The following is a 22004-nucleotide window of genomic DNA, read 5'->3' as shown; positions in this document are numbered from 1 at the left end:
AGCGCTACGATATCAGTATGAAGTACTCCTAAATCAACTCATAACATCATGATATCATGCTATAACTCCGCTACTTCGCCTCTAATCTCCCTCATGAATGTAGTCAAAAGGTCGAACAAATCATCGATGGAAGCACTACAACTACGTACAAGAGATCTATGTGGGAGGTGTCTAGATGTGGAAGAAGGTGATCTCATATGTGGGATCAACTCCTCAGGGAAAATGATATCCTCAGCGAATGTGATCTTCTCAATGGAGGTGATACTGGACGGCACTTCTAAAAAATGATCATTTTAAATGAATTACTTAATTAAAAAATCAAAACCATAATCAACAAATTATATTCAATTAGTATACTCTATCTTGATCCACGACAAACTCAGGCATCTGATCGTCTGGCATAGCTGGAACAGACAGTTCACACAAGATAGCTTTGACCCTCCTCCTAGATTGATGGTATCAACTTAGTAAGGATTTCAAGCTAAAATATTGACATTTCACCGAGTTAATGACCATTTATCGAGATTTTGAAAGAACATACAACATAAATCGCAAATGTGTAATACGTATCTTAGAATCGTCGAAGAGAGCTGATAATTGTTTAGGAAGTGACTTGTCTCATGCTCGCCAATGATGCATCCGAGGACAACATGTCTCCCCTCTCCTCGCATACCGGCCAGCTAAGGTGTGGACAGTCTCATACACTCATATATGCAACAATTACAATTATTATATATAAAATTTATTTAAAAAGTAGATAGTTTATTATATTAATCATTTACTTGCAAAGCCAACTGCAAGTCATGTGCCTCGTACTTGCGCTTGGGTCTATCCCCCTAGGCATAGAATATCCCTCTGGAAGACGCGTAAAGTATCCACATAACATCTCTACTCCCATGAATAGTTGTTGAACGTATTAATGTCATCAACAACTTTCAAATGGACAACATCAATTGACGTCTTCTTGTAATGACACCTAAGCACGCTCTCGAAGATAAACACCAAGCTCAGCTTCAACTTGTTGAACATCTGGTCACATTCCCTGATGCATCTCCTAACTCCACCAGAGTTACAGTCGTATGTCCATGAAAGTTATTTAGCAGCATCATGTTTCTCGAAATACGAGCCCTTGCTACTAATTTTCCCATACATCTCAATTCGATGATGAAAATAAACTCGAATATAGAAAATGTAAATACCTTGCCCCCAAGATCAAAATGAGGGGCATCTCCGTCAACAAGTTTAAGTAGTTGACATAGCAATGCATCTAGCAACTGTTCAAAGAACTGTATGTTGCACAACAAATACAAGGGCTATAAGCAGAATCGATGTAATATGTCTGTGTGCTCCTCATCGAACAAATCTAGTACCATAGTAAAGCTGGCAAAGTTACAATTCAACATAACTTTTTCAAGAATATGTCAAACGGCGACATCCAAGTGGTATTATATACTGTAAAATTTCAAATGTTAGAACATTTTGCAAGATACAATGGATAATGTATAATAATAGAAAATTAAACTAACCGAACTGTAACTACTATACGCAAGAATTAAGATATAATGAAGACAGATCAAAAAACATTTGACTGGAGTTCTTGTTTGGCACAAGGTAAAACTTGACCTTCAATAATCACTCCAAAACTCAAAATAATCATCTTTTTCACCTTCCCCAAATCCCCAGCTCGTGCAGCTAGATGAAGGGGTGAATCCCCCGTTTCCCACGAATCCTTGCTCCTTTGCCTCTCTCCAACAAAACTTATGTCTCTCCATTGCAATCCTAAAGCTCTTCTGCCTTTCCATTAAAACCCTAACGCTTGTCTACTTCTCCATTGCCCCCCTATGAAAACTTTGTTGTTTTCTCTTTTTTGACCGATAACTACTCTATTTTTCCGTTATCACATAGAAATCTCGAAAAATTCAAAATAACAAACTTCTTAGCTAATGAAAATCCTAAACCTTTTTATTGGAGGCAACTGATGATAAAAACTTAGACATCAAAACAGATTCGGGATGGCAGGACTGCACTCCCCTCAACAGTCACACTTGACAAAAAATTTTGTCAACCGAGGACCACGACAAGTCACACATTGATAAAAATTCCATCAACCATGGACAACCACAAGAAACCCACACCTCAAAGGTTGAGTTATGTCTAGGTAAAAATGAGGATTCAGTAAAAGTCTACGAGGTAGGCTTTGATACTATGATAAACTTTTGACTGAATGATTTTCCCATTGGAATTTCTTATGTAATGCATGAGTACTATCAATCTAAACATGGTAAGTGTAATTACAACCTAGATATAATTAAATGCAGAATTATATTAAACAAGCAATATTTAGTAAGTTGTAATCTTCGATAATTTTCGTAATCCTCATCAATCTCTATCGATCTCATTGACATGGGGGAGGATAATTTAACTATAGGCAGAAAAATCATAGCAATATTTGGCTATTATGGTACCTGAGCAACTTTGAACAGCTCATCTAAGCCTTCAAGATTTAGATGTGCATTGTGCAAGAGGTCATATCTGTCATATATCATGAAAAAAAAAAAAAAAAAAATATTACAGCCATAGCAGCAGCAATGATCTGGCCTTCTTAAATCTACGATGATAAAGATAATTGAAAAGCCAAGTGCCAATATCCCAACTTCAGTGAAAAAGATGCAGCAAAATCAATTTTACTTTTCGGATTCCCAGTTCAGCTCTTTGAGAAGGTGCAGCAAATTAGAGGTCAATCTACAAGATCTTTCCAAACAGTAAGGCACTCAAGTCCCACTAGCTCTATATTCCAAGGACAACTAATTTCAAGTTCATAATTCGTTTTTCTAAATGGCCTGTCCTAACAGAAGTAAATTCCACGTGAAAGGGTGTATACCTACCCTCCCACACAACCACCCAATGAAATCCAGAAGAAGCCGAAGGAAATAAAAGGATGGCTACATGTACAAAAATTTAAGCACATTTTACAAGACCATCACTACAATATTCATTCAGTGTAACAAACATTTTCACAAAGGATGTTGAGGACTAATAGTAGACATGATTAAGAAACACAGAAAAAGGTTTTGTTAAACTAACTCGAGTAGATTTCTTACTTGCAAGAGTCGTAAACGTCAGGAATTTGTGTTATATCAAACCGCCTGCAATTGAGCACTATGCTAGTCAAATTTCCGACATAAGGAAACACCAGAGAAACCCATTTAATATGGATTGCAACCATTATAGGTCCCGTTTGTTTCTCATTTTTTGAAGAATGAGAATGAAAATTATAGCCATTATGGACCCCACGCAAGAGATAAAAATTCAAATTTAGTGGCTTGATATGATGGATAACGGTCATATTTTTCATTTTAATGAGAAAATAATGGGAAACAAACGGAGGCTATATTTTATCAGAGCAAAAAAGGAAAACATCATCAGAGAAAACCTCCTCTAACATTATGGCACCCTGATAAGGACACGGAAGACTTACTCTTTGCGTTCGTTATACAAATCTCTCTCAAGTTTTCTCCAACGAGCATACATGAGAAGAAATCCCTCACTACCACAAGGTAATCCAGCGGCAATCCGGTCAACATCTATATTTGTCTTACCAAGGGCTTTAGCTTGATCGTATGGAGGAATCACATCATATGAGTTGGTTTCAGCCAGTTCCTCATCTTCATCTTTGGCCAGATTTCTTACTTGATCAGTAACCTTCTTGGTCAATTTCACCTAATTGTGATAGCGATAACAAACATATGAAAACCAAGAACCGGATTATGAATTTAAGTTCCCCCCGCCCCCCAAAAAATAAATAAATAAATGTGTGTGTGTGTGTACATATATATGTGTATCATATATGGGGCTAATTATCGTTTTGGACGGAATCCATCCAAAAGGTCCATTTGCGTCAGTTATGAGAGGACTGGACCATTTAAGCTATATTTGCAAGGGTTTGGGACTATTTTCACCAATTTCCCATACTTAGACAAGGAAAAGGCTTCTTGGTTTTCCGAATTGCGGAGTCAACGATGGAGTATTAAGAGATATCGTGATAACATGTTATGAATTCAAGAGAAGAGAATAGAATAGAGAGTTAACAAACTTTTCTATATTTTATTGGGAATCAAATTAGTTACATTATGTAAAAATTTGACCACATGGATACACTAGTCATTCACATATTATTAATAATTAATTTACACCATTTAAAAACTTATACAAATATATCAATTGGACTTTACCTTATTTTTATAAATAAGTGAATTCGAACCCGAAATAAAAAGTCTAAATGCATGACCACCCAAATTAATTATGTGTTAATTAAGACTTTAGGGTTTTAGATTAACAATGTTTATGGGCCATTATATAGCCCAAATCCATTGTGGGCTTCCCATTAATTTCCTACCCGTTTTTAATATTATATAGAGTAAAATTCATAATTAAGAAGAGTGTCACACATTTCAAAACTAAGAATAAATGTTTCAAATTTCAAAAATTAGATATTTATATTAACTTATTTATGATTTAATTAATTAAATGTATTAAGGTCGTAGATTTATACAATTTGGTCAAAAATTAATGATTAGTTTCGTCACATATAATTTTTCGGTCATAAATCAAAATTTTTATGTCACAACTTATTTTACGATCACAAATTTAAAAATTTTATAGATCACAATTTATTCATTGATCACAAATAAAATTTGTAAGTGACAATTTATTTATCAATAACAAATCACAAATATTATAATTCACAACTTATTATACAGCAAAAAAATTATTAAATTATCGATCATAAATCAACATTTTTTTAGTTCACACATTATTATTTTTTTTTTGTCACAATTTATCCTTCGATTGGTCACATATTATTTATTGATCACAGATTAACCAATTTAAAGGTCACAATCAACAAATAATTTGTAACCACCACCGACACAGTCACCACCATCAATCCACAGCCACAACCACACTCATCCATAGTCGCCAAAACCACCACCACCTCCCGACAGTAAAACCATTATCTCAAACATCACAGCCAACATCATTACCACCACTACCACCTCCACCATCGCCACCTACAAGATCTACTACCACTGCCACCAACAAACACACAGCCACAATCAGATCCAACTTACCTCCGCCACCATTGGATCCAACAAAGCTATCGCCACCCAAACACGATCTCCACGAGCAACACCATAATCCCTACCCAACAACTGAAAATACACCCCAAAAATTGAGATTTTGAACCACATGCCACCAAAAATTATCCCACCACCAGCACCACCAATGTAGCCAACATCAACCACCACCATCCAAACCCACCCAAAAAATAAGATCCAAATCTAAAATCAAAGTCGCGTACCGATGACGACGAGTGATACTGAGAAGCATCACCACTACTCCAATAAACTACCACCTGCACCACTCCCACCTCACCATCTCCACTAGCACCACCATTATTCCAACAAACCACACATTATCGACTTCCATACACAAAACTCACATAGATTAACACACATACACCATAGATCACCACCTCTACCACCTGCACCAACAACCATTACCACCACCCACGTCGCACCAACACAACAATAAAGAACATGAAGATGAAATAGAGGTAGATTAGAAATAAAGCCATCTCTGAGGTTTCACAATGATGATAGGTGCTTCTACACATGGCGACGCTACACTGTCGTCAAACAGCGTCGTTACGTTATATCGATCTATGAAGACAGTCGTGCTTTTAGAGAGAGAAATGAATAGTAGATGGAAAATGAATTAGGTTTGAATGGCAGTTTACAAATATTGATTTCAATTAATTAGGGTAGACGAGAGAATGGAGAAAGACTATAAGGGGGAAATGGATATAAAATTAATTTTTAATGATAATATATTTATCTAATAATAATATATTAATTAAAAAAATATCTAATTTTTGAAATAGTAAACTTAGTATATGATTTATGAAATGGGATCTTAGAAAGTAGGTTTCTATGTAATTTTCATTGTAATATAACGATTATTTAGTATATCTAAATTGATTGTCTACTATAATTATAACATAAAACTAGTCCTAACCAACATGATAATTTTGTTAGTCTTGTATAATTTTTATCTTTCCTTCTTATTCAAAGATTGATAAGTCATAAGAACTTCAATATTTGTATTTGACAAACCATTGACATATCTTCCAAATATATATTAAATAAACATAATATAGTCAAGAATATAAAGTTCTATAAATTATTTTCAGTACTTATCTGAAATCAGAGAACATAATTAGGAATATTCTTATTCCAAAGCGCATATGCTGAGGTTGCCAAACTTGTTGAATTTTCATTCATAAATGTTCAATATTGTTACACAAACTCATGACCGAATCAACTTTGTTTATTTCCAAAAGCTTCATCTTCCATCCAATCACGGCTCATTTCATTTAAAACATCCAAATTATCAATTCCAAAATCTACAACTGAGAAATCTTCAAAGGATTCTTACGAGGAACCCAATATCCCAACCTCCTCCAATTTTAGAACCATAGCTCTTTTGGTATGAAATATTGGAGAAATCAAATTCAGAAAGACTTTTGGTTAAAAGTACTTATAAAACATATTTCTCTTACATCAAAAATAACGAAGTACATGATAATTTATATTGACTATGAAACCTTCAATTAAATTTTATTAAACCGCAAACACATACATTCTTCTTTAGACATACCGCTCTTTTAAGTACATCGACGAATCGAGTAAGTATAGTATATGATAAATAAATAAATGTAGGAAAATAGAATGTAACTTATCAATTGAATTAGAAGAATTCAGTTAAACGATTATATTACGAGTCAACCTAAAAAAAAAAAAAGACGTTACTCAGGGTAAAAATGTCCATAAAGTGATTCTCATCTCGTTTGATTTTGAATAAGCAATGATGATAAATAACATTATCCTTTAACTTTTAATATGTTATAAATCAAATACTTCCTAATATTCATTCTCAAAATTTCCTCCTATCATTCTATTCAAGGATCATTCGTTACATAGCGGTCGAGGTATTTTAAGGAAGAAAAATATGCGACACACCATATATCAATCTTCTAGTCCAGAAGTACCAAAAACGCCATAAAACAATAGATATGTGTATGCTACATGCTCCCAGAGTCAAAACGAGCACAACACAGTCAAGCACTTCGAAACCTTCATATTTGCAATCGAAAAGAGATGCATAGTAGATGATGAATATAGACAACCATATATATTATAAGCGGAATGAAACTTATTATAAAATAACATAGGTTAAAATCCTCTAGTAACAAGTACTCCAAATGTCATTTAGATCTCTCATAATAAACACAACCTTTTGCTTGAAAACTTTACTATAGTGGAATAATCAATGGGAACCCTTTAGCCCATAGTGTATGAAGGAGTTGGCAAATTGATCACAGTGCTCTTCACCTTTGTCATCATGTTAATGCTGTTGGTGATTCCTTGTGAACCAATTCCACTGTCCTTAAGACCCTGTAATAAAACCAGGTTTTAAATGCTTAATGGCCAATAAGATGATAACATTCAAAGTTAATAACGAATGATTCGTTATTCTTTACAATAATTTTCCAATTTTATCTGAATTCTTGCATACCTGGAACGGAAAATGATCAGGACCACGTGCTGGAGCTGAGTTAATCTGAACCGTCCCAGTCTCCATGGCATCGCTTATCAGCAATGCCTTGTTGATATCTTTTGTGAAGACGCAGCCCTGTAACCATAAAGCATTTGATTATGGCAATATTTTAGTAAACCGGGGTTTCCCAGATTTCAGATAAACCAAGGTGAAAATTAAAAGCAATTAGCCAACAAAAATCAAACATCAAAAGGAATACTACTGTTGCCTTTTATGTAAGAAAACAGAAAAATATTTTCTGCAACAGACGAAAGACAATCAAAAAAAATTCCCAGCAACGATGTCGTTGTTATTAAGGCAGGTTGGTATTTACCTGGAGTCCAAAGTTGCTTGCATTGCAATGATGAATTCCTTCTTCAACAGAACCAATTCTTATAACTGGCAAGACTGGTCCAAATGGCTCCTCCCATGCTATTCTCATGTCGGGTCGCACATTGTCTAGCAGAAGTGGCCAGATGAGATTGCCATCTCTCTTGTACTCCTGGCAAAATGTTGCTCCCTTCTGTTTAGCATCATTAACCAGTCCCTCGATAAAGTTTGCAGATGATTCAGAAACAACTGGAGTGATATCAGAGTTATCCTCAGGTGGACCAACTTTCAATTTTGCAACCTTGGACTTCACTTTCTCGACAAGAGCGTCCGCAACAGATTCCATCACCAAGACAACTTTAACTGCAGTGCATCTTTGACCACTGTTACAGATGTGGACATCAAAATTATGCCTTAGTCACTTGCAATGATAAATTTTGCACAGTCATTCGTAACTTCACAATAAGGTTATCCCACCTCCCTTCCATAACGTGAATCACGCTATAGTCTCCAGCAAATTATCATTGGTACATCCACATAAATGTTGCATAGAATATACAAACTTTTCTGTTCTCCAATGCCCAGTTTGTCTCTATCGTTGCTTATTTTGGTTAATCTTTTGTGCACTTGTATACTTTTGGCATGAACAAATAGGTTCGATGTAAAGTTTTTTGAGCAATTCTATCCAGTGCACTAGGATTGCAGAAACTTCACACTTAAAAGAGTATATGAAAGATAATTCTTTTCCTTAATCTCAGAGGAGTTTTAATTTGTCATTATAAAGTTCATGGCTATAGAATTAGTATCATTTCACCATGCACATCACTACAAACCTTATCTGTAGCAGGACAAAGTGATCAGGTTTTCATATCATCCTTCAATACTTCATAACGAGAAACAGAAAATAGTTTGTGTAGCATAATTTACTTTCTCTATAATATAGTTCCATACACAAATTAGACCTTACTAAAATAGACGATCTGAAATAGTGAAAAAATATCAAAGTTCATCAGACCTGTAAGAAAAGCCTCCTTTAATGATGTTTGAAGCTACCAAATCTAAATCAGCATCCTCAAGCACAATGCAAGCATCTTTTCCTCCCAGTTCCATTTGTAGAGGGATCATGCCTGCTTTCTTCGAAATTGCAACTCCGGTGTCACCACCAGTAAAGCTGACAAAAACAAGTTCACAGTTACAAAAGGAGAGAATGATTGTTGAAATTAGAAGGAGAAAACAGATCTTATGGATTCTTGGAGTGAACACAAATATCGATTGAAACTTAAAAGAGGAACTCATATGCTCTAATGAGTAGCGAATGATGGCTACCTTATGCAGTTCACCCCAGGATGCATCGTCAAAAAATCACCAATCTCGGAGCCCTTCCCAGTGATACAGCTGATAAGTCCTCTGGGGAAACCAGCTAAGTGAAAGCAATGTACCATATGAAGGCAAGACACTGCACCCTGTGAGGCAATGGCTTTAATTCGAGAAACAGGACTAGATTTATATGGCCAGTTTGGTACAGCATATTATACAAAAGTTGACAATATTAAGGAAGAACAAGAATCTCAAATCTCATCCATTGTACTGTACAGTCCTGTGCATTATTGCCTACCAAACACGCACTAGTTGTTCTTGGTAGGCTTACTATTTCTCTCTCTCTCTCTCCATGCACGCCGAACCAGGCAAGTGAATTTGATTACCAGTAGCCAGTAAATTTGTGGTATAGATATTTAACAACATAAAGAATAAGTTTACTCATGAGATTAATAAAATAGTACCTGAGTTGGGGGTTTGAGAACAAGAGAGTTTCCAGCGATCAGGGCCGGCCCAATTTTTGAGACAGCAAGGTTGACCGGATAGTTAAAAGGAGGAATTGCTAAAACAATGCCCAAAGGAATCTGTAACGTATAGTTCAATTAGAATCCATAACTATGGCACTTTAAGAAAAGTAATTGAAGCACTGTCAAAATTTTCATGTTCAGTTTTATCTACTCTCTTCGGTTATTTCAACATGAGCAAACAGAAATTACTGAAATTCACATATAGAGGAAAATTTCAGGCAGACCTACACATATTGCAGATATATCCAAAAATTTATATCCTCTAACGTGATGACCAACTTAACTTTAACCAACTTGATGCTAAAGAATAATGTTAAAAGTACCTTAGATGCAAGACAGTATTTGGTTCTTTCGTTCCCTGGGAAACTGTCCGATACTAGGAATGAGCCCTGTCCCAAAAGTCTAACCCCTTCTTCAGCACAATAAGAAACCAGATCTCCAGACCTCACAACCTTAATTAAGCCAACATGAACAGGATAATTCTTTGAGTCATATCCCAGGACCAATATCCATTTTTACTTAATAAAAGTTAATAGCTACCTCAGTAACCGAATCCTTTGCTGGTTTTGCAATTTCCTTCACTAAACAATCTCCAATTGGGGCTTTGTGCTCTTTCAGTATAGCAGCTGCTTTGTGAAGAAGCTCAGCACGCTTCCAGAGCGGAGTTTTTGCCCATGCCCTTTGTGCAACTTTTGCTATTTCCATTACTTTGTTCACCTCTTCTTGTGTACAAGCTGGATAAGACCATGATCATAAACAAGAAAATAAGTACTTTTCCCTAATCAATTAAAGTTAAGATTATTTTCTATGATTTGCATGAAAACAAGAACTGCAGAGACAAACATGCCATCGAATCAGCCCTTTTCCCAGATCAATAATGACACTAAAAGATATATCACACATTTTCAGAATTCAGTCACTTCAATAAAATTCAAGGACTTCAAAATTTTAAATATGAAGAAAAAAACATGGATATTTAGTTTTTCCATAAAGCAGCACCAATTAATATTTAGTATCACAAAATCTTTATTTCTTTCAAACGAAAGGGCAATCGCTTTTGAAAAATAACCTCTGGTCACGATGAAACTTCTTTTAGAAATCCCACTCAAAACTTCTACTTAATTTAAATTAATCTAAGTGTAGACAAATAAACAAGGGATAATCATCAGATTCCTCAAAAAACAAGCAATGAAACATCAATATACACGAAACATGAAATAATAAATTGTAATACCTTGGACCTTGTATTGAACCTTTCTTGTAGTAGGATTAATGATCGAAACAGATTTTCCAGAAGCAGACTTTTTCCACTCTCCATCAGCGTAGTATTTGAACACATCTCCATCAGTTATCTCTGCAAAAACTCCACTTCCAGCCATTGCTACTGCTCTAAAACTCCTCCTAAATTCTCTGCAAAGTTTTAGAGAAAGAAAGTGAAGAATGGTGTTTGCTCAATTCCTGGTAAGGGACTGGTGTGGGTGATAAAGAATCAAGTGTTCGTGAGAGTATAAATATTGGAAGAAGGAGAACCACAACTGTTCAAGAATCATTTACAGACAAATTTGTTTTCGACATTTAACATCAGTATTTTGCGATTTTACGAGGTTGCCACTGAAGCTACAGTTTGTCGTTTGGTTACTAGTGGTTATGAATTAGTAGTAGGAGTCCTTTGGCCACGTCGTTGGTTAGAATGTTACACGTGGAAATGCTTTCTTATTTTCATTATCTTTTATTTTCACTAATTTTCTCCCTATTATCCTTTATTTTCTTTGTATATATTATTTAATTAAGTCCATATATGAATAATTAAAAATTAAAATATTTTGTATATATTTAATTATACAGAGTGAGATTGGCTCTCCAAAATTCACTCTATATTTTAAAATATTAACTTCAAGAGTTTTTTGGCACATAATTTTAAGAGTTTGATTCTTTAAAATAGAGGGTATTTCAGGTACTTTCGTTGGAAATCTGTTGTAGATTTCTTGTATTTGCAACTTTTTTCTTCACTTTTAAAAAACTTCTTAGAGATGCTCTAAACATCGATTTCTATACTCTTCTATTGAGAAATTGGTTCTTTTAAAAGTTTATTTTAAGTTATACTTACAACACGTTTTTAAGCGTACGGTCTAAATTAATTTTTAGTCTAATATTGATATGTACAATATTTTTATATATTTTTTTTTTATGATGCGTGATGAATGAAATAAGAGTTTTGCCATAGAAACGGGGTTAAAAACATACTGCATACATGTCGATGCATGATTGGAGAGTTTGAAAAAAAATAAAAAAATAAAAGAGCCAATAACTTTCTAACACATCAACATATTTTTTATGAGCCGTGCTGTGTACAAAGCTCGACACACAGCACGGCTCACAGCTCTCTCGTGAGCCCCACAACATAGTGAGAGTGCTGTACAAACGGTGTCTTCCATTTTTTTTATCCCCATTCTTTTTGCTTGCCTATTTATCATATCTCATGAAACGGTACTTTATTGTGCTCTTGACGTACGTCATTAAAAGAAGGAAGTAAGAAAAGATTGAACTATATTTGCAGCCTTGATGGTATCGCAATTAAGTTTTAGGAAAATCATAATTGCGTGGGGACGTGCACATCAATTAAGTTGATCGATAATACAACAAGATTTTCAACTAGAATAGAACGCTCACCCAACTCCTAGAAATATTAATTTTGAAAGGAATTAAATACGAAATATTTTTAAACCTTGGTAGAGATTTTTTAAATTTCATTTTTTTTGAAATTTATTTTTAATTACACATTCTTCCAGTAAAATAAATTTACACGTGGATTCATAACCTTTCTACCTTAAAAAAAAAAAAAAATCACTTTCTCAATTTTTTTTTTTTTCCTGATAGGTACTTTCACAAAATTTATTCTGAAAAAATCAACAGTAAATCGACTATAAACTTTGCGGCAGCATTAATTCCAAGCATGATGCTGGAGCAATATCCAGGCGTTTAGGCCAAGCTTTGGTGACATTGGGTGGCTAGAAAATAACGCAACAAGAGGCCTAATTTAGCCCCCGTTTGGTCCCCACTAAATTCTATTTAATTTTTCTCTCTCCTATTTTCAACTACACAATTTTCAATAAAATAATATTACACATAAATCGAAACGATTCATTTTTTAGAAAAAACTCTATTACACCAATTTTCATTTCAAAAAAATTGGGGCCAAACGAGAGCTTATATTTGCTTGGCAATGACTCAATGTAAATGTTATAAATTGCTTTGTTCCTTTATGTAAGAGAGGAAATCACAAGGGTTAACTGATGGCATATTATGCCCTCGTTTGATTTTCATTTTTTGAAGAAAAAAAAATACATTTTTAAACAGTTTTTTGATATCATTTTAATTATACATTCTTTAATAAAATAATATTACACTTAAATCCAAAATTCTTCATTATTTTTTAACCACACATTCTCATTAATACACTATTCAAAAATTCATCCTTATAAAAAAAAAATAGGACTCAAACAAGGGCTATGAGTGTGTTTGAGTCACGTTATTTTTAAAGACTGCATTTTAGAATAATAGATTTATGAAGAATGTGTGGTTAAAAAATAAGGAAATGTTTTAAATTTGTGTGTAATATTGTTTTATTGAAAAATGTGTAGTTAAAATGATGCAAAATACTATTTAAGAATGTATGTTTTTTCAAATAATGCAGCTCAAACAAAGCCTATACAAAAATTTGGCAGATAATCGATAATCCTATCATCCCTTTTTCTCTCATGTTTAGATCCCATTTGACATGATTTTTAAAAAGTCAAAATGAGCTTCTCATATTCAAAAGTTACTTTTGGACCGATTTGGCTAATTTTATAAAAGTGATTCCAATAATTAGAAGAGCTTTTAATGAAAATCGGTCAAATGTGACTTTCTTTGAAAGTATTTATTGATAAGAAGTGCTTTTAAAATTTAGTTTTCAAATAAAAATTAAGAAACCTTCTTTCAAAAACTCCACTATCAAAAACAAAAGACATGTCAAACAAGTCCTTTGTATATTCGTACGATGTACACAAAATCTTCCCCGTAACATAGACATATGAAACTCGTTCTAGGGTTCTTCTTTCACGTAGATATGCAATATTGATAGTAACTTTTTTCTTCCCTAATGCCATCAAGTACCTCGAGTTTACACTCTGATAAATCATATCAGCAGCCCCAGGAGGTTGGAACTATATATACAACAGCCATAACCATGCAGTATGGAATGCACTTAATGTGATTAGTATGGGCATCTGATGCACTACTAAAAGACAAGAATATATCCTCATCCTTCCAGGCTAATGGAGATGATAAATGGGAGGATATGGGCATATCGCTAGTAGGAGTAGCCATGCCTTGCGAACCTTCTTCTGTAAATGCTTTTCTTGAATGCAAACATGCAGGTTGATAGGGTTATATCAAGACTTGGATTGCTTTTGGTCGGAGCACCACCAAATTCTTATATATCAGTTAATACTTTGGTATTAAATCGGTGTTGGATTTATTGTTATTCTACTTGTGTTTATTTATTTCATCGATATTCGATATGAGTTTTGCATTAATATATATAACTCTTGAAATATGTGTGGTGCTCGTTGAGTTTTAGATGGATCAAATCATTTGTTTGAGCTTAATCTGACTTTAATATAAATTATAAAACTTGAAATTTCATCTTAAAACATCAACCTTGTCAATCCGATTAGCCAAACCCTTTTATACAGTAAATAATATTTCAATATTAAATCAACGTGGGATTCATCTTTTAATTGGTTAGCTACACGTATGCACCAGTTATTTAATTCAAGCACTAATATTTTCAGAAAGTCAAACTAGACGGTAGAGATAAGTACGTTTGGTTGTGCTTAAAGTTAGTTTTCTAGAAAGTCATTAAGCCCCTTCTTAGTTAGATTTTTTTTAGAGTAGGTTTTATGAAAAGTGATTTATTTATTTTTATTTTTTTTAGAACGTATGGTATTTTGGAATAATAGATTGATGTAAAATATGTGGTTAGAAAATAAAAAAAAAGATTTAAATTTAAATGTAATATTATATTATTGAAAAATATTTAATTGAAAAGAAAAGAGAGAAAATATATTTTGAAAATAATGGAGATCAAACAATGGCATAATTATTTTATTGGGAGAATGAGTAGTTGAAAATGAGTTTGAGAAAAAAAAATTGAAATTTTTTTTTTTAAATAGGGATTAAACAAGGGCTAAGACTTATCTCTAGAAAAAAGTTCGTTGACTAAAAAATGTAATATTAAAGTGTTGCAAAATAAGTAACTAGAAAATAAGTTAATTATAGACTTTTTAGCACATTTGCACACTCTCCTAAAGTAAACTTTTTAGGTGAAAGTTGTTTGCCCTTGTTTGGGTAATACGAAATGGGTGGAGGAAAATATTTTCCAATGGAAAGAAAAGGAAAGAAGATCATAATTGATGAAATTCAAAATGGAAAATTAAATTTTGGTGTAATTTTCTAAGTCCACTGTTGGGTTTTTAATACCCAATAATCCGGATGATGATTTAAAACAGTTGTCGGATTATTTATCGACACCATGGACTTGGCTCGACTTGGAGATGAACTACACTTTTGGATGGTTCGAGTTTGGGTTGGATGATTATTTGGTTAGTTGGACCATTTAGTGATTAATATGGAGTTAAATATTGGCCCATTAGTTTAGCTTAATTGGTAGCCCGCTTAGTGAACCCTAGACCCAATTAGAGTGACCTAAACTAACATATATATATGTATTTATCTCCTAGCCGTTTTAGGTGGTGTGTGTGTTGTAGCAATAGATAGGAGAGTTGAGAGAAGAGAGGCAACCGAGAGAGAGGAAAGCCATGTGAGGTCGAGAGAAGAGAGGCAATCGAAAGAGAGTAGTCCAAAGTGAAGGTGAAAGTCTCGGGTCGAGTTAAGGTAAACCGGTGTTCTTTTGATTGTTTTCTGAGCCCGGAATCAAGATTTATCGAGGGATTTCAGCTACAAATGGTATCAGAGCTTGTATTGTTGATAAATCTGTGATTTTTGGGGCTAAAAACGGCCTGGAAGTGGTCAGAAACGGGTCTGAAAATCAGAGGCAGAAACTATTCGATTTTTTCAATTTTCTGCCGGATTTATTTTGGCGTATTCTGATGAAACCAAAAACAGTTTGGAGAAACGGATACTACCATTGGACTGTGCAGGTGGAGACGGTTCAGAAAGGTTGGGGCGCCGCCGGCGCGTGGGGAATCCGACTCCAGCGCTTGAGGGCGCGTCTGGAGGATTCCGGCAATGTAGTCACCAGACAGAATCTTCCCCATGACGAGATGGACCTTGAGGTATTTTCAGATTTCAGTTTGGAGCAATACCGTGAAAGTTGGACGATTTTGCCCTTGGATGTTCGGGTGCCGGGTGTTGTTTTCGTGTTGCTGTGGCTGCTGTTGACTTTAGGATGAAGAGTGATAGTCCTGAAGTGGTGAATTCGCGTCTCTCGATATTTACGGACCTTCAGACGTGGTCCGCTCGGTATTGTATTCTTTGCTTTTTATTATTGCAGTTGAAATAAATGTGTAGAGTAATTTATTTTTTGCATTAGAGGTCATCGCGTGGGGTGATATTAGGTTTGGGGTTACCATGAAGGGGTAACCATTGCCTGTTGCTAGATCTAAGAATTATTTGTTAATTATTTGCCTTAAATTCTTTGTGAATTTGATGTCAATTTTTTTTTACATTATTAGAATTGCATGTGGCCTTAGAAATTTTTATTGGACTATTCTATGTGAATTGTGTTCATACTTTACTCGTGGTCATTATCTGGCATTGATGGCATATGTAGGTCTAAGGTAAGTGCGAAAAATAATATATATTTTAACTGTAGTAAAATTTGGACATAGTTGAAAGAGATTGTCCTAGGATGATAATAAAAGGAAAGATGAGGATAGAAACAAGGCGAATGTGACTTTGGGGTCGAGTTATGACCCCAGTGAGATTTATTGAGAGAGTAAACTTAGTCACTGCATATGCATATGTGTGTGATCCTTTCAGTATGTGTGTGATTGCCTAATTTGTTGCATGACTATATGTTGCATTTCAATATGTTTGATATGTGTGTTTGCATGAATTTGAGGTAATGTGATTACTTGGTGTGATCGTTTGCATGCATAGTGGGTTAAGATGCATTAGCAGTGTGTTAGATGTCTTTTGGTAAGGTGGAGTATAGATGCCTAGGGGTACATGGTGATTTGTACCGGGGAATGTGGAGTGTGACATTTGGATCACGAGTGGAGATGTGATCAAATGTGTAGAATCCTTTATCTGTGAAAGAGACCATGTACAGGTGGAGTGCAAGAGAGACACTTCTATCACTTCTGTAAGGTGGAGTCCCATTATCCACGTAGGTTAGGAGAAGTGATGTGGTGATAGAGGATTATTCCTGAACTTAGGATCTATTGTGACTTGCCATTTTGACATGAGTTGTGTGATCTATTTAGTGAGCATGGTGGGCGATGAGAGGAGATATGTGTTCTCGAGATGGGAGTAACACGAAATGGGATAGGATAAGTGTGGTGAGATCTTTCATGAGGTCATTTATGCATTTGTTGCATATGTGTTTGATCGTGTACTGATTAACTTGGTGTTAATCTTCAATTCTATGTGAACGTGAATTTGAAAAGATCTGGGTGATGTATCCTATATAATATCTTTATCGCATGATTAGTTGTTTACTGTAAGTACTTGTTTCTACTTGGGTATTTTTTTTTTTGACCTTAGTCCCGGTGAGTACATGGAGTAGGTATGGTGTGTGTTTCGGTTCGAAACACGAGGTAAGGTCTGAAATACCAATTTTATTGGATTACCTTGATTGTGCAAGTTTAAATTTTGTGTTTTTGTTACTTGCAGATTATTGGGCATCAAGGTGGAGATTGTTGGGTTTTTGATACCCAATAATCCAGGCGATGATTTAAAACAGTTGTCGGATTATTTATCGACACCATGGACTTGGCTCGACTCGGAGATGAACTACACTTTTGGATGGTTCGGGTTTGGGTTGGATGATTATTTGGTTATTTGGATCATTTAGTGATTAATATGGAGTTGAATATTGGCCCATTAGTTTAGGTTAATTGGTAGCCCGCGTAGTGAACCCAGGCCCAATTAGAGTGACCTAAACTAACGTATATATATGTATTTATCTCCCCACCGTTTTAGGTGGTGTGTGTGTGTGTTATAGTAATGGAGAGGAGAGTTGAGAAAAGGGAGGCAACCGAGAGAGAGGGAAGCCATATGAGGTTGTGAGTAAGATTCAACCAGTGTTCTTCTTCCTCTCCATACCTTTGTGGATTGCTAACACCACCACCCTTCTCCTTTGTGAAGTTAGAGAGAAAGAGAATAGTCCAAAGTGAAGGTGAAAGTCTCGGGTCGAGCCAAGGTAAACCAGTGTTCGTTTGATTGTTTTCCGAGCCCGGAATCAAGATTTATCGAGGGATTTCCGCTACATCCACTCTAAATTGATGAAATTCAAAATGGAAAATTAAATTTTGGTGTAATTTTCTTATAAAGTCCACTCTAATTACATTTCCCCCTCATTTCACTCCAAAGTTTGTATAACGTTAAGGCCAGACATTCGAGTAAGGAAATGGTTCATCCCTCGCATCTCGCGTGCCAACTAAAATAATGTACAAACTCAAGTGTTTTGGCTTTTTCTCCATAAATCTAAAGGCATCCATATTTTATCAAATTATATTTTACGAAATAGATTACGATATGGAGCATCGTCCAAATCAATAATTATGGTAGATATATGGAGACTTTTTGTTTAGTAAGTTGTCCAATATTTATAATGCACAGTGTCACTCAATTAGAAACTTGCATACACACAAAAAGAGGTAACTCGCACGATAAGTTTCATATTTACAGTGACGCTTTGATTGATCGTACAATTAAATACTTTAATTTTCTTAAATTCAAGTGAAGTATGACCTCACAAGAGAGAGTGTTGTAGTTATTTGAACGAGATAGTCGATGTGTGGCTTAAATTTAGAAGTCTATCTGTTTCTAGTTCTGGTGTATATTGATTCAAACCATCTTATGACTTAAGGGAGCCACATATGTATATGGACCAATCAATCGTACAAGTCATAGAGCCCACACTCAACATTTTCTGGAAGCGGGACAATCACTGTAAAAATACCTACTTCTTGAAGGACCACCAACCATAATTGAAAAACCCCATTGTATGCTTAGGATATTCTTCCTAATGTGACAAAAAAAAAATTTCCATTCTCAACTGTGTGTATATATATACACTATATACACACAATATTCTCAAGCATACGTGTACGAATTTACTGCTCTTGACTCGTATCCTTTTCTGAGAATTGTCTCAGTCTTTTAGTGCCAGCAAGTATTGACGTTACGTCATGGTAATATCACAAAGAAGTGGCACTCCGTAAGCAAATCTTTTAGCAAATGAAATTCTCATTCTATAATCAATTAAATATCACATCTTGTGAAAATCATTTTTTAGACGATTCTATTCTCACTATAACTCATTAGGATGAGATCCATGATGCGAAAGCTAGCAAGGACAACGATCTGTTGATAGTGGAGGAAATGACTAAGTCATGAGCAAAGAAGGTCAAAAAAGCCATAAGATTACTTATTCAAGTTACAGTGAATCAAACATCAATTACAACAAGCAAATGGACAAGTTTCATGTTGGGCATGGAAGAAAAAACAAGATCGATCCACTTGGTTCAAACAATGAGAGAGAGAATTGAAACAGGAGCCTATATGATCGCATAGTACAAATTTACATGAGGCCACATGTAACCATACAGAGAATCCAACTGAAGAGTTGAAATGATCTATGCAACCACATCCAATAGAACTATGCGGCCGCATAGTATAAAAATTGGATGCGAATTTTCCAAATTTCGCATAATCTCCTCTAAAAAAAAAAAACTATTTTATGGTATATTTTCGTATTCTTAGACTTTAATTCCATTTTAACTAGGTTTTTATGACTTATCTATAAATAGTACTCATTCTTTTCATTTTAAAATAAACAATTGAGAGGCATATTTTTGCTGTCAACTCGTTCTTCATTGAATTAATTTTCGAATTTATCAAGAATTAACTTCTTGTACCGTCCAACAATTCAAGTGAGATTTGTAAGTTTTGTGATCACGGGGTCAAGATATTGTTTGCGACTATCTTGGTTCTTTAGTTTAATAATTTCTTGTGTCGTCCAACAATTCAAAGTGAGCTTTTCCAAACATTGATTCTTGGTTTTCTTGGGTTTGATCTAATTTGTCGTGGGTTTGCATCAAATTATTTCAACAACACATTACTTTTCATTTTTTAATATGTATTTAATTATTTTAATAACACGCTCTTTTCATTTTTCAATATACATTTAATTTATTAATTATTTGAACCATTTGAACAATATTATAATTAATTATTTTTTCAACTAATTAATAATGATGAATATACATTTGACACATTCATTACTTTACTTTTCATTTTTCAATTTGTATTTAATTTATTTAACCATATTTGATATACTCATTATCTTACTTTTTGTTTTTCAATATGTATTTGATTTAAGTAATTATTTGAACAATATTATTATAAATTATTCTGTGAATTATCTAGTTATGATCAATATACATTTGACAAATTCATACTACTTGATTGAATAGTAAATTAAATTCATTAAAAAAAATTGAAACAAAAGATCAATTGTTGGGTTTTGATACTCAATAAATCTGGACGATGATTTAAAATAATATTTATAATCACCATAAACTTAGTTGGACCCGAAAATGACCTATACTTTTGGAGGGCCCAAGATGTGAGATGAAATTATTGGTTGGATTTTGATATACTAATAGTAAGCAAGTGTATTGCACGTTTTATATATCGATAAATGATATACGTACTATTTTTAAATTACTAATACCATTTTTTAAAATAATAGATATAATTGATTATATATATATATATGAAACATTTTATGAAATTATGTATATAATGTGAAAATATTGAATAAACTAAAATGTAATAATATGATTACAATAATACTTCTTTGCACACAATATGATTACTTTTTTTTTTTTGTGATCGAATGTCCCAATTAATATATTGATGCAACCTTTAGATCAATTAAATAATAACCTAATGGATGGATTATAATGTAAATCATGAAAATATAATAAGGGCTTTGTTGATGAAAAATAAAAATCGCTTTGTCAATGAAAAATAAAAACTAAATGGATAAATTATAATGTAAATCATGAAGATTAATAAAGGTTTTGTTAAAGAAAAATAAAAAATTTCTTTGTTGATGGAAAATAAAAATTGTAAGAACAAAATACTCAATTGAATGATATGTTATTAAATTTTCGTTGATTTATTTTTTTTAGTAACTGAATGTCAATTTCACTCCTTATATTAATACCAACCCGAATGATAAATATCAATTAAATATTTCACCACTTAGATTAATTCTAAATCAAATGATAAATATTAGTTAAATTGGTAATAAGGGCTTTGTTGATGAAAATTAAAAATTATAAAAGAAAAAAATCAATTGAATATTAATCATTGAATTTCCGTGTGTAATTTCTTTTTTTATTCATTGAATGTCCTCATTAATATATTAATGCAACCTTTAAAATATTTGCAACCTTAATTAAATAATAACTTAATGGATGAATTATAATGTAAAGTATGAAGATTAAAAATTGCTTTGTTGATGAAAAATAAAAATTCATTGGGTTTTGTTGATAAAAAATAAAAATTGATTCGTTGCTGGGAAATAAAAATTGTAAAAACAAAATGGTCAATTAAATGGTAAGTCGTTGATTTTTATTTTTTTATTTTTTTTGATATAATTGAATGTTAGTTTCACTCCTTATATTAATTCCAATCCAAAATGATATATATCAATTAAATATTTTACTCCTTATATTATTAATTCTAAACCAAATGATAAATACTAATTAAATTGGTATTCCAATTATGAGGATATAGTGGGCATATAGTTAAATATGTAGGGATAAATTTGATATTTAAAATTTTTTTCATCATCCCCACTTTTAATATATTGTAGATGTAGATATGATAGTCCATTTATTGATTTTGTAGACCATTAATTAGAGATGTGAT

The 22004-nt window shown here is 33.5% G+C and overlaps 1 protein-coding gene and 1 long non-coding RNA gene across 2 annotated transcripts; both read right to left on the bottom strand.

Moving 5' to 3' along the window:
- Positions 1-1567: 1567 nt before the first annotated feature.
- LOC111403761 lies at positions 1568-3755 on the bottom strand. The gene is made up of 3 exons (XR_002704525.1): positions 3479-3755; positions 3102-3146; positions 1568-2532 (listed from the first exon to the last, which is right to left on the bottom strand). It is a non-coding gene; the product is annotated as an uncharacterized LOC111403761 (long non-coding RNA).
- A 3472-nt stretch (positions 3756-7227) lies between these two features.
- LOC111403760 (NADP-dependent glyceraldehyde-3-phosphate dehydrogenase) lies at positions 7228-11399 on the bottom strand. The gene is made up of 9 exons (XM_023032381.1): positions 11065-11399; positions 10371-10564; positions 10154-10282; positions 9768-9887; positions 9313-9449; positions 9002-9157; positions 7991-8369; positions 7636-7752; positions 7228-7514 (listed from the first exon to the last, which is right to left on the bottom strand). The coding sequence occupies exons 1-9, from the start codon at positions 11207-11209 to the stop codon at positions 7401-7403; spliced, it is 1491 nt and encodes a 496-aa protein (XP_022888149.1). The 5' UTR covers positions 11210-11399; the 3' UTR covers positions 7228-7400.
- Between the last annotated feature and the right edge of the window lie 10605 nt (positions 11400-22004).

The sequence above is a fragment of the Olea europaea genome, chromosome 11, assembly GCF_002742605.1.
Source record: "Olea europaea var. sylvestris chromosome 11, O_europaea_v1, whole genome shotgun sequence".
Taxonomy (NCBI): Eukaryota; Viridiplantae; Streptophyta; class Magnoliopsida; order Lamiales; family Oleaceae; genus Olea; species Olea europaea.
The sequence above is the reverse complement of the archived record's forward strand: the minus strand, read 5'-3'. Positions and strand labels throughout refer to the sequence as shown.